The sequence below is a fragment of the Carcharhinus amblyrhynchos genome, chromosome 1, assembly GCF_965287045.1.
Source record: "Carcharhinus amblyrhynchos chromosome 1, sCarAmb.v2.hapA, whole genome shotgun sequence".
Classification (NCBI taxonomy): domain Eukaryota; kingdom Metazoa; phylum Chordata; class Chondrichthyes; order Carcharhiniformes; family Carcharhinidae; genus Carcharhinus; species Carcharhinus amblyrhynchos.
Genome location: NC_137324.1, coordinates 122,348,216 through 122,360,677, shown reverse-complemented (window position 1 = coordinate 122,360,677; position 12,462 = coordinate 122,348,216). Strand labels below are relative to the sequence as shown.

At 41.4% G+C, this 12,462-nt stretch overlaps 1 protein-coding gene across 6 annotated transcripts in view; it reads left to right on the top strand.

The window, feature by feature from the left end:
* Positions 1 to 9,965, top strand: part of egf (epidermal growth factor) — a 118,000-nt gene extending 108,035 nt beyond the window's left edge. For 4 of the 6 annotated variants that reach the window (XM_080191838.1, XM_080191844.1, XM_080191822.1 and 1 more), the window contains 3 exons: positions 1,067 to 1,111; positions 4,178 to 4,271; positions 5,622 to 9,965. In XM_080191838.1, coding sequence (XP_080047964.1) covers positions 1,067 to 1,111; positions 4,178 to 4,271; positions 5,622 to 5,803 — 321 coding nt within the window. In that variant the 3' untranslated portion in view covers positions 5,804 to 9,965. The remainder of the gene's footprint in view (positions 1 to 1,066; positions 1,112 to 4,177; positions 4,272 to 5,621) is intronic. The other 2 variants (XM_080191851.1, XM_080191830.1) reach the window with 1 other exon arrangement.
* The last annotated feature ends 2,497 nt before the right edge of the window (positions 9,966 to 12,462 follow it).

Sequence of the window (12,462 nt, the reverse complement as noted above, 5' to 3'; positions counted from 1 at the left end):
AGACATTAGTGAGGCCGAATTTAGAGTATTGTGTGCAGTTTTGGTCACCTAATTACAGGAAGGATATTAATAAGGTTCAAAGAGTGCAGAGAAGGTTTACAAGGACGTTGCCGGGACTTAAGAAACTAAGTTACAGGAAAAGGTTGAATAGGTTAGGCCTTTATTCCCTGGAGCATAGAAGAATGAGGGGAGATTTGATAGAGGTGTATAAAATTATGATGGGTATAGATAGAGTGAATGAATGCAAGCAGGCTTTTTCCACTAAGGCTACGGGAGAAAAAAACTAGAGGACATGGGTTAAGGGTGAAGGGGGAAAAGTTTAAAGGGAATATTGAGTGGGGTTCTTCACACACATATAAGGGAATTACAGGTTATAGGGAGCAGGCAGGTAAATTGAACTGAACTACTATCAGATCAGCCATGATCTTATTGAATGGTGGAGCAGGCTCAAGGGACGAGATGGCCTACTCCTGCTCCTATTTCTTATGTTCTTATGTTATGTACTTACACAGAGAGTGGTGGGAGTGTGGAATGAGCTGCCAGATGAAGTGGTGAATGCAGGCTCACTTTTAACATTTAAGAAAAACTTGGACAGGTACATGGATGAGAGGGGTGTGGAGGGATATGGTCCAGGTGCAAGTCAGTGGGACTAGGCAAAAAAATGGTTCGGCACAGCCAAGAAGGGCCAAAAGGCCTGTTTCTGTGCTGTAGTGTTCTATGGTTCTAAATCAGAAGCGAATTTGTTGCCCCTCCAACCTGTGAATCAGTGTCCCAAAAGAATCCAGGAACCCACGAGGGCAGGAAAGGCATTACAGTTTCAAATGTGAAGCCCCACATTTGACTTTCCCAACATTTTCCTGCACAGCATCAGTCAGAATAACACACCCAGTATCTTTCCCTTTCTCTCTGCAGGCACCTGATATCCCCATTTGCTCAGTCAGCTCTCAGCCTCACCCTACAGCTCTCTCACATCCATACCTCACAATCAGCCACCACAATTGTTTGTCCTTCCCTCCTGTCCACACAAGCTATTTCTCACCTCATAACTTTCTTTCTCTCCTTGCAGGAGAAGAGGGGGCACAACTTCAAGGAAAGACAGAGACCTGATGAGGTAACACTCTGGTGACAGACCATTGATAACTACTGGAAACATGTGCTCACTTGGCCTATTTAGCAGGAGGTCATGTTTGAGAAATCTTGCCATGTGAGTCTGAGCCATCTGAGACAATGGTGCTTACACATTATTCCCTTTATTGGGATCTTGCCTTTTTGGAGCTGGAGCATTGGGTGCATTTCTCTGGTTTTACGCACTGTGAGACTGGAAATTCCTGCCCAAATGTTTTACTGGTCCGTCAAATTTTCCATCTCATCCATGACTATTCCCACAGCTGGTGGGACCAGAAAATCTCACCATTTTTGTGTCTATCTTGGGAGTGGCATATGGTGGGGAATGTGGGTGCTGTTCCCCTTGCTGCTGCTGTTGTTGGTGTTACAGTCAGCAAGGAAGTGCGACTGAAGGCGAGTGAAATGCTAGATGGGTGATGAAGTGTCCAAAAAGTTGCCGATCACCTGTCAAGCACTGAGAGTTCTCTTTGAGAATGAGTGCTTGAACAACAGCCTCTCACCTGGCCATGGCTGCAGCTCTTCAGTTTCACAATTCAAAGGCTTTCCAGCCTTTCAGTTTTATTGAAAAAGCATTTTTTCCTGTGTTGCCACTTTGGTGATCCTGGTAAGTTCTGCACAGCCTGGGAAATGGTCTGCTGGCTGTTAAAGCTGAAATCTTTTCTTAAAAATATTTAATTATCTGTTGGAATATTTTAATGCCTTAGCCTCAAAAAAGCTGGATATTGTCAAGATCTATACCCAACATCAATTTTAAGAGATTTAACATCCAACATGCACCCAGACCTGCCTCCCCCTTTGCCCCCATGGCCTGCCTCAGTGTACCTTGCCTTGGATATGTGTGGCCAAGTTTCACCACCATAAGGTCTAAAGCTATTTGAATCGCTCATTTGGATTATCGACTTGGAGTTAACCAAGATTTAATTGTTTTTAAAGAAACATGATCTATAGTGATAGAGGTTTGGAACTTGGAAACATGCCCTTCAGCCCAACTTGTCCATGCTGTTTTTTTTTTACCACAAAGCTAGTCCCAGTTACCCACATTTGGCCCATATCCCTCTATACCAATTTTAACCTACATTAGTATATCAACATGCCAAATTAGCAGTTAGAGAATGTAACCATCTCCCCTTGAGGTTCAATGACATTGCCCCCACTATCAACATCCTGAGGGTCACCATTGACTAGAAATTCAACAGGATTTGCCTTATAAACACCATGCCTGCAAGAGCAGGTCAGAGACTTGGAATTTTGTGGCAAGAATTCACTCCTTTACTCCCCAACATCTTCAAGCACAGAATGGCCCACTTGATCGCCATTCCATCTACCACATTAAACATTTACCCCCTATACCACCAGCACACAGTGACAGCAGTGTGTACCATCCAAAAGATGCACAGATGCGACTTGCCAGTGCACCTTTTACAGCATCTTCCAAACCCATGACCTCTACCACCTAGATGGACAAGGGAAGCATATGCATGGGAGCACTGCCACCTATCAGGCAGGCTGCCCAATTTTATTCTATTTTTACTTTTGTTGACCAGTTTGATACAGCTGTGAGGCTTCTCAGGCCATTTCAGAGGGCATTTAAGAGTCAGGCACGTGACTGTGTGTCTGGATTCACATGTAGGCCAGACTAGGAAAGAATGGCAAATTTCTTTCCCTAAAGGACATTATTGAACCAGGTGAAATTTTATGACAATCCAGTTGTTTTATTATCAATCTTACTGAATTTTATTATTCCAGATTTATTAAATAATTGAATTGTTGCTATGATGGGTTTTGAACTCATGTCTCTGGAACATTAGTCCAACCCTCTGAATTACTGGATTATGATGCCCAATTTGGAACAATATCACCATTCCTTCACTGTTGTTTGGTCAAGTCCTGGAACTCCCTCCCCGATAGCATTGCTGGTGTACCTACACTTCATGGACTGCAGCAGTTCAAGAAGGCTGTTCACCACCAATGCAGGCAATTCGGGTTGGGCAATGAATGCTGGCCTTGTCTGTGATGCCACAAAAAAAGGAAAGATGAACAAAAGAAGGAAAAGCAAACAGAGGTTTAGACACAACAATGGAAGTGCAAGTTAGCGGGTGGCACAGTGGTTAGCACTGTTGCCTCACAGCTCCAGGGATCTGGGTTCAATTCATGGCTTGGGTCACTGTCTGTGTGGAATTTGCATTTTCTCCCCATGTCTGTGTGGGTTTCCTCCCAGGGCTCCAGTTTCTTCCCACAGTCCAAAAATGTGTGGGTTAGATGCATTGGCCATGTTAAATTGCCCCTTAGTGTCCTGGGATGTGTAGGTTAGAGGGATTAGCAAGGTAAACGTGGGGTTATGGGGATAAGGTCTAAATGGGATTGCTGTTGGTGCGGACTGGATAGGTTGAATGGCCTCCTTCTGTGAAGTTATTCCTGAAGTATTAAGGTAAAGGCAAAATACTGCAGCCGCTGGAATCTGAACCAAAACAGAAAATGCTGGAAAATCTCAGCAGGTCTGACATCTGGCTGTCTATGTTGTCACTTCATCTGCAGTATTTTGCTTTTATTTTGTATTTTTGTTTCTGGCTGTCAATGAAGGGTCTGTTCTCCTCCCACAGATGCTGTCAGACCTGCTGAGATTTTCCAGCACTTTCTGTTTTTAAATCCTGAAACATAGCAGTTTTTGGTGTTTAGTTTTCTTTCATCAGCGGGGAGTAGAACATAAATAATTATGAAGTATCCAGAGCAAAGTTACCAATGTATTAAAGCATTTCCAAGGGAGAGAGTAAGCAGATTACTACTGCATCGAATATAGATATGCAATCACTAATGCCTGTGGTTACACGGTTGCATCAGCAAAATTAACTTTTCCGAGAAAAGGTTGATGACTGATGAACCAATTAGTTTATTTATTTGTTTATTAATATTGAATGATTCCCTTGTAATTTAACTATAGCTTTCCATTAAGTTAGATATAGCCTCTCTGCTTTCATTGTTTCCACTTATCTCTGTTCTAACTTGCTGGATCTAATGCTCACAGTATTTACAATCTGCTGCTTGTTTGTTCCAGTTTTGCACAGTGGTGGAGTCTAACTGGAAGGATGGGGAAGCTTGTACAGTCCATGTTCTAAGAACAGAAAGTCATGGCCATGCCACAGAATCAGGTTAGCCAGACACCTTTCTTTAAAATTGTCGGGGGAGTTTGGGGTCTGTGTGAGGCTTGTACAGTGGCGCTGATTGTCTGCTTAATTTCTAGTCTGTCATATCTTAGCAACAATTTTCAATCTATAAGCATATGTGGACTTTTTTGAAGTTGATGTGAAAATGAAGTGTACATTTTCATTACAGGGCTGGAATCTAAAACTTCCTGCTAAATTACAAGATGCAGCAATTTGATTCTCTTTGTAAATAATATTGCCACTGCTATGTCCATTTCCTCTCAGTGGTAGGCAGGCATTTGCTGCACAGAGCAAAGAACAAAGAACAAAGAAAATTAGAGCACAGAAACAGCCCTTCGGCTTGCCAAACCTGCACCGACCATGCTGCTTGACTGAACTAAAACCCCCTACCCTTCCGGGGACCATATCCCTCTATTCCCACCCTATTCATGTATTTGTCCAGACACCCCTTAAAAGTCACTATCGTACCTGCTTCTACTACCTCCCCCGGCAGTAAGACAGCAATATGGACTTATGTGAAAATGTTGCAATTTAGGGAAGTACATGCATATACTAAAGGAGTTGTAGGCCAGAAATGTGATAACCCATATAAACGGGCACAGGATTGCTGAGTAATTAGGCCGCTCTTGTTGTTTCCAGTGCAGACAGTCACACAGAGTTTGTCTGCAAATTTAAATAATTGAAGCATGCAGTCAGCATGAAGCATGCTGCTAAGTGGCTACATGCCTGAGCATGTCCATAACATGACGATTGGTCTGTACAAGTTAAAGCTAGCCTGCACTGAAGCCATTCTTAATGGGGAGGTGCATTGTGGCTGAAGCAGATGCTGGAAGTCATTCGACTGCTGACAGTGACATTTCCATGGGAAAGACACAAGAATGGGAAACGGCAGACTCCGAGATTTTCTGATTCTGATTTTCTCAGAGGGTCATTAATCTTCGGAATTCTCTTCCACAGAGAGCAATGGCGATAAGGTCAGTGAATATATTCAAAGGCCAAGCTAGGCAGACGAGGGGGGCGCGGGTTATGGAGGGCAGGCAAGAAAGTGGAGTTGAGGCCACATTGATCAGCCACAATCTTATTGAATGGGGGGAGCAGGCTCGGGGCCTACTCCTGCTCATATTTCTCATGTCCGTATTATGCTCATGAAAATTTGTTTTGAACTTCTGAATAAAAGTGCGTGCATTCATCTTTGAGTCAGATTTCAGGTGATAAAACAGTGGATAGCCACTGATATATTTGAAGACTGTTTAAGATAATAATAACAAAATATTTAAAGGGTTGCATTGATGTATGCCATATGACTCAATGTTTAATCTTGTTCTTTATCTACAGGATGTGCAACAGCTGCAACGTGCAGTGAAGGAGCCGGTTGTCACTTAGAGGAGGAACAAATGCACAACCATGGGAGACAACTGGTGGCATCACATAGGAGACCTCCGAATAGATATCAGCTTCCACAAGCGGTTAATCTGATTTACCTTGACACAGCCATTCCAATCACACCAAGACAATGAGATGTGGCCATTCGTCTGTTTTAGGATTAACCAGTTAGGATGTCAAATCTTCAAGAAGACAGCAATTGTTGATTGTGTTCATTCATGTCAAATTAAAACACCTGGAACACCTCCTTTAGAGGCTGCTCCGGTTTCTCTGCGGTACCCATTAATTTTCCTGCATTCACTGGTCAATCACTAAACAGGTTTTCTCATCAGTTTTCGATATTTTTGCTTAAAATGTATTTATTTCTGCAGGTTGTCAATAACATTGCACATTCTCAATATCCCTCCGCCGAAACTTCCTTGTGTTTATTACTGAGATTGTTTCTGGGGACAAGGTGGGTGGAATCTAGAAAAAGATACATTGTTGGCAACAATGCAAAGTGATGATACGAGAGAGATTGGTTAACTTCAGCTCATGACAGTTATTGCAAAGACTGCTACCTCAAAGAAACTTCCTCTGATATTATGAAATTGGTTGATTTTCGGTGCAGATTGGGCTAAGTTTTCACCAGTACTGAATGGATCAATCGTTTGTGTAAAACCCATTGGGTTTTCATTCCATTGATTCAAAGGGAATGATTATTGGTTTAATTCTACACTGAATGGGTGATCCTCACCAACAGATTATCCACGTCCATGTGCTAACGGCCAATCATCAGAACAAATACACTGGATAGACTTTCATGAGCTTCATTATGATCACTCCAGCTTTGTATTTTGGTGACTGCACAAAATACTTGTTACGCTCATTTTGCTAAGATATTGCACAATATTTGAGGCGGGGCTTTACTGTCAGCCACATCTTTTGCTATTGGCGCCTGTTTAGAGTTATGGACAGCCAGTTGTACTGAAACTGCCAATTCAATCACTCCGTATTCGAGGTTGGAGGAGTTCTATGAATGCATGCTTAAATGCAAAAGATGTCTAAAAACCAGTTCAACCTTTAGGTCAATAACATTAAAAATAAATGTCAAATGATGTCCAGGGCCTTGAGACATTGTAAAATTGGTCCTGAGATATGAGCGATGGGCCATACAGGACATTCCCAGTCTTGTACATTCCTGTTTCTCTGCAGCATTAAGGGCAAAGATTTATTTTCTCCAGTTTTAAAGATAGCAGAATTGTCAGAAATGTTCACATTTTTATTATACAATGAGGAAATATTTTTCTACACGTACCAATTTGTTTTGTGAGTTAGCTAATCTCAGCTGGGCTCATGACTGACTGAGGGTAGGAGAAAGAAAAGTGAATCCGGATTCCTATTCCTGAATGGAGCAATCCAGTCTCAATCTCTGTACAGTGCTCAGCACTGCACAGTGTACGTTATGGACCTCCAATGCACAGGTTTCAGCTCAGATGTCCTCCACTATCAAATGGTGCGCCACATTCACCGCAGTCACATGAAGAGTAGCTGAATGACTAAAATAATGTAGGGTTCCTGGTAGCCATGTTGAAACAAAAGCCAAAATCTCCGGGAAAAGAGGAGATAGAATTGGGAGGAATTGAAGTTTAAATGGTCCCAGACAGTCCAAAATGTGTATTATAGTTGACTATTAAAAGCTGCCTAGTATTGTAGCAATTGATATATCAATGGTACCACATTGTTACAAACGTCCACTTGTTACAAAATAAACAAAGTAAACTTGGGATTTCTACAGAAGGAATTTGGAAATCATCTTTGTATCATGTGGATCCTGAAACTCTAGGAGAGAAAACAGATGGCTGAGTGGGAGTAGAATTTGAGACCTGAGTCACACGAGAACTAGTTCTCACCTAAAATGGGGTGGCACAGTGGTTAGCACTGCTGTCTCATAATGCCAGGGACCTGGGTTCAATTCCAGCCTCGCGTCACTGTCTGTGTGGAGTTTGCACATTCTCCCCATGTCTGCGTGGGTTTCTTCCAGGCATTCTGCTTTCCTCCCTCCAGTCCAAAGATGTGCGGGTTAGGTTTATCGGCCATGCGAAATTGTCCCTTAGTGTCGGGGGATTAGCAGGGTAAATAAGTGAGGTTACAGGAATAGGGCCTGGAGAGATTGTGATCGGTGCAGACTCGATGGGCTGAATGGCCTCCTTCTGCACTATAAGGATTCTATTCTATATAAATATTGAAATATCCTCTTTACACTTCTATAAGTTTTTATTTACAGAGTTACACATTACAGGTTTACACTTCCTAAACCAGCCGTCATGATTTCAGTCTGTGCTTACGTGTAGGAGCACAGGTGGATCCCAGTTAATGCCCACCCATTGGCATACAATTCAATACAATTTATATACAATCAAAAGGCATGCAAACAATGGGCCAGAATCCTTTGCTTCCACATTTCCACTGCTAGAGTGAGGCCACATGGGAATTCAGAACTGTGGTACCATTTATGAATTATGTACATAGCAGATTTATATGAATTGTTTAGCGGGAGAAATTATTTCTAACATCACTAGCAGTAGGCATGACATTTCAGGGTTGAAGGCAGAATCAGTTACTTGTCCTGTCACAAGTATGTTAATAACACTGATCAATACTTTCTTTTATTTTAATTATGGGGTAGATTTTCAACTTGCCACCCAGGTGCAAGAGAATGGTGGCTGATCCAGAACACCAGTTTAATATGGGGGTAGCAACATTGAAAATCTACCCTGGTTGTCATGGTGACCTCCAGCCCCTATGTATTGTGTAGCTGTGTTTCCAATGAGCTGATGGAAACACAAAATGGAATGTTTGCTGGCACGTTATAGTTTTCAATTTCGGCAATCTGTTGTTGAAAGAAGAAATTGTGGTCGGAATTCCCTGACCTCGCTCTTAGTTGGGATTCTCCGGTCCCGCTGCTGTGAATGGAGATTTCGCTGAGCGCCAAATTCTCCGTTCTCGCTGGCAACAGGACATGCAAGCCTGGAGAACTCTGGCCCATATGTTTCCATTCAGAAATATTTCTGCCAAAAAAACGACAGGATGAAATAAGATAGACTGCACAGCTACTAAACTTTGCACAGAGTAAGATTCTGTACTTCGGAAATGACTTGCTTCTCATATTGTTGGGAGGACCCTCATCTGCCAGTCTCACATAATGTAAAATAATCAGGAACATAACCATGATTACACCAGATGTGTAGCTGACTAGCAAGGTTCCTCACTGGGAGTAGGATTCTCCAATCACTCTCACCCCAGAACTAGAGAATCCCACTCCCAAGGCCAATGGATGTTTGTGTGTTCTGGCCTCCCCGCCTGCTACAATTCCCGTGGCGGGTGAGGTCAGGAGAATTCCTCCCAAGTGTTAGTTTTGAAGGTTAACCCATAAAATCTATTGTATAAAGAGTCCAAATACTATTGCATGTTCTTCCCTTCTTAATTCTTTTAGTGTCACTTTTTATTGCTTTGTTCCTTTCCATGTTTTGGGAAAAACTCATTAACGGATTATGTTTGAAGCTTTCTTTGTACAAACTAGCTGGGACTGAACTTTTTTGTCCTTAAATGCCATTATTCTTGGCTTTTCCTTTTCTGAGACGGATTCTTTTTGTGCCGTCTATTTCCTAGCTGAAATAAAGTACATAAACACAGGAATTCTTGAATGGAAAAAGAACAGTTTGCCTTTTATCAGCATGTTAATCACACAATATAACAATATTGGAGTAGTTGTAAATCATTGCAAGCAATTTCTATAATTTAACCAACAAAGGACTCAGACGTGATGCAAAGAAAATTCCAGTGACAGAGAGCTTTGTAAAGATACAAGAAATAGCAAGAGGAATAGATAGGCCATTCAGCCCCTTGAGCCTGCTGTGCCATCCAATTAAATCATGGTTTCACCCAAGCATGTTTTACTCAATATGTCAGCTGGAATTATCTGGCCATTCATGCCAGTGGGATTCTCCAGTCCCGCTGGCAGTGCATTCCTACCCATGGGTCTCCCGCCAGCATGGGGGTGATGTCAATGGGAATTCCCATTAACAATAGCAGGACGAGAGAATCCCACCACTAGCAAACAATGCACCACCTCCCGCCAGCAGGAAATACGCAGCTGGGAAGCTGGAGAATCTCACATGTCAAGTCTCAAATTACTCATGCATTGCATCTCAAAATGTTCTTGTAAGAATATGACGCTTTTCACAGGAATCTGTCAATGTCCCTTTTCAGAGATGTGGTGAGAGTGACAGATGGAAAACATAATATAACATTTAATGTTGGGTGTCTGTAAAAAAAACAATAAATGTTAGTGTACATTTAAATAAGTATACTGCAGTGTCATTTTGATCATCTCCTTATAATAATTCTTTCGCCCCATCCACATTCATAATTAAAGTTTTTATACCTCACTAGAAAATGAATTCTCTTTTCCCAATATATTGTAGATAGCAGATAACAAAAACAAAACAAAACATTTATTTGTAGAAGCAAAAAAGAGAGCTAGCCTGAAATGGACATTTGGGAGAGTGGTTTGTGGAATATTAAGAGTTTTGAGATGAGCTATTTGCTTGTTCAGCATTAGAGACATTAAATCAAATTAGGCTCTTATTTATGGTCTGCTGAATAGTAAATGTAGATTATTATAGTGCTCTTTCCTGTAAGTGTGGCTTTATCATGGCTTTGGTTCAGCTGTTCAGTCTTAAAGCAAGGGATAAAGGTTAATCCACCTAAAGAGAATAGGCCATGGCATAGCTTGGCTTGTTGCAAAAGCCCACATGATTACTGATTTCTCAAACAGTAGTAGTTGGCCCTAAGTGATGGCTTTCTTTTTGACTCTCCTCAGTCTTCACAGATGATGTACTAAACAGGCCATTAGCTGCCCACTCAAAGGCTTTGTTTTGATCCTCGAGGTCACAATCTGATCTCCTTGGCACCAACCTTTCAGTACGTTCTTTTTGATGAACCAGATTTGGATAAAATAAAAGGAAGTAAATGTGCCCTGAAGGCATTTCCACATATGCTAGTAACCCCTCTTCTCTATCCTATACATTGAAGCTACAGTATTCTATTTGCCAAAAAAAAAAGACATGTTTGTGTGATTATTTCAACATCTGAGCAATTCCAGCTCTAGGCTATCTACTAGGTGGCTTTCAGGCTGAATTTTGAAAAGATTAGTTAAAATGATTTTATTGTCCCTTCCTTCATTATTGCAATGCGATTGACAAGTAGATTTTTTTTCAAAAGGTTATCCATTAGACTAATTATCCATACATTGATTTTTTGCACACTGGCAAAAAATCATTGCAAGCAAGTGTAAGGGTGTTCTGCATTGCAGATGCTCTTCCGCTTGAACTCAATTGAAACCTGCAAAACTAATCTATTTCTGATCAGTAACCTTTGCGAGGCAAGTCCCTGTTCACCTTTAGGGAGTGCTGGGTTCAAAGGTGAATTTCAAGCGGGGAGGTCATTCATTCGGTTGAAAGGGCTAATGTACTTCATAACCAGCTCCTTAGATTTCGGGCGACAATATTCCGATTGGCAAAATCAAGCAATGAACAATTAGTCCCTTTGTCCAACATTAAGAATTACCACTAGGAAAAGAGGTAGGAGTGAAATTTGATTTTAATGCATTAGATGGTTTCCCATTTCCAGGCTTAGGAATCAATCCTCTCCCACAGCAAAATGAGATCCTATGGAAATCAGTTTAGGTTATAAAAGTCGATTTGTATTATTTATTCTGTGGAGATATTCATAGAAGTATGCCTGATACAAATAAGAACTGCTGAGATGAATGCCGTAAAAATTACAATGAGCCTGTAAAATTCTTATACTGAGGCGCTGATATTGCTTTATTTCTAATCATACTTTTCCAATTTGCCCTCAAAAATCAATGGCCGGTTAAAACAACATTTTAAACTAATATTGTACCGTTTATGGTGCAGATGGGTTTCAGACTTTCGCTGAATTACTGTTCAGCAGGAAGGTTAAGTTGGCAATCACACAGCTGACCTCTTCCCCTGCGAATGGGCCTTCTGATCAAGAAAATAATAAAAGGAAAACCCACGGCTGTGGTCTCAACTCTCACACTGTGGGAGTGCCCAGGGTTTCAATCCTGCTGGGAGTTCAGCAGACGTCAAGCCTGGTCAAACAGAGATTGAAAAAATCAACTTCAGGTCAAGCCACCAGAGCAATGTTCATTAAGCACCAAAAATGAAATAAGTGCTCCCAAAAATAACTAAATCCAAATCTAAAGTTTACTTTGTATATTGGTAAATACGATTACAAGCATTAGAAAGGCAGGACCAAAGGATTTTATGTAGGTTTCTGTGCTGCTGACCAAATATTTTAAATAATTCAACTTTCTCTTTTCAAATTAAAAAGTGCGCAAGGCCGAGCCAAGCTCATATCAAATGTTTGGTGCTGACCCAGTATGATGGTAGATTAACCTTTCCTCAACCCCAGTAAAATAATATAGGATGGGACCAACCTCCATCAAAATTGTTTCTTGAGCTCTTTAAGTTGCACTTTCAGGCTCCTGCCACTAGGTGTAGCTAGTGGGCTTTGGAATTCTGCACCTCATTGCGTCCACAAACCTGTCCCAGAAGATTCAAGGGCAGTACAAACTGTGTGGAGTCTATAAATATTGCAGAAATGATGGTGTTCATAGATTCAGTGCACCCACGGTCACGTTTACTCAACACGTTCGACAGTTTTGTGGATGTTCAGGTCAGTGGAGTGAAGAAAATGGGAACCTGGGGCAGAATTTTGCAAT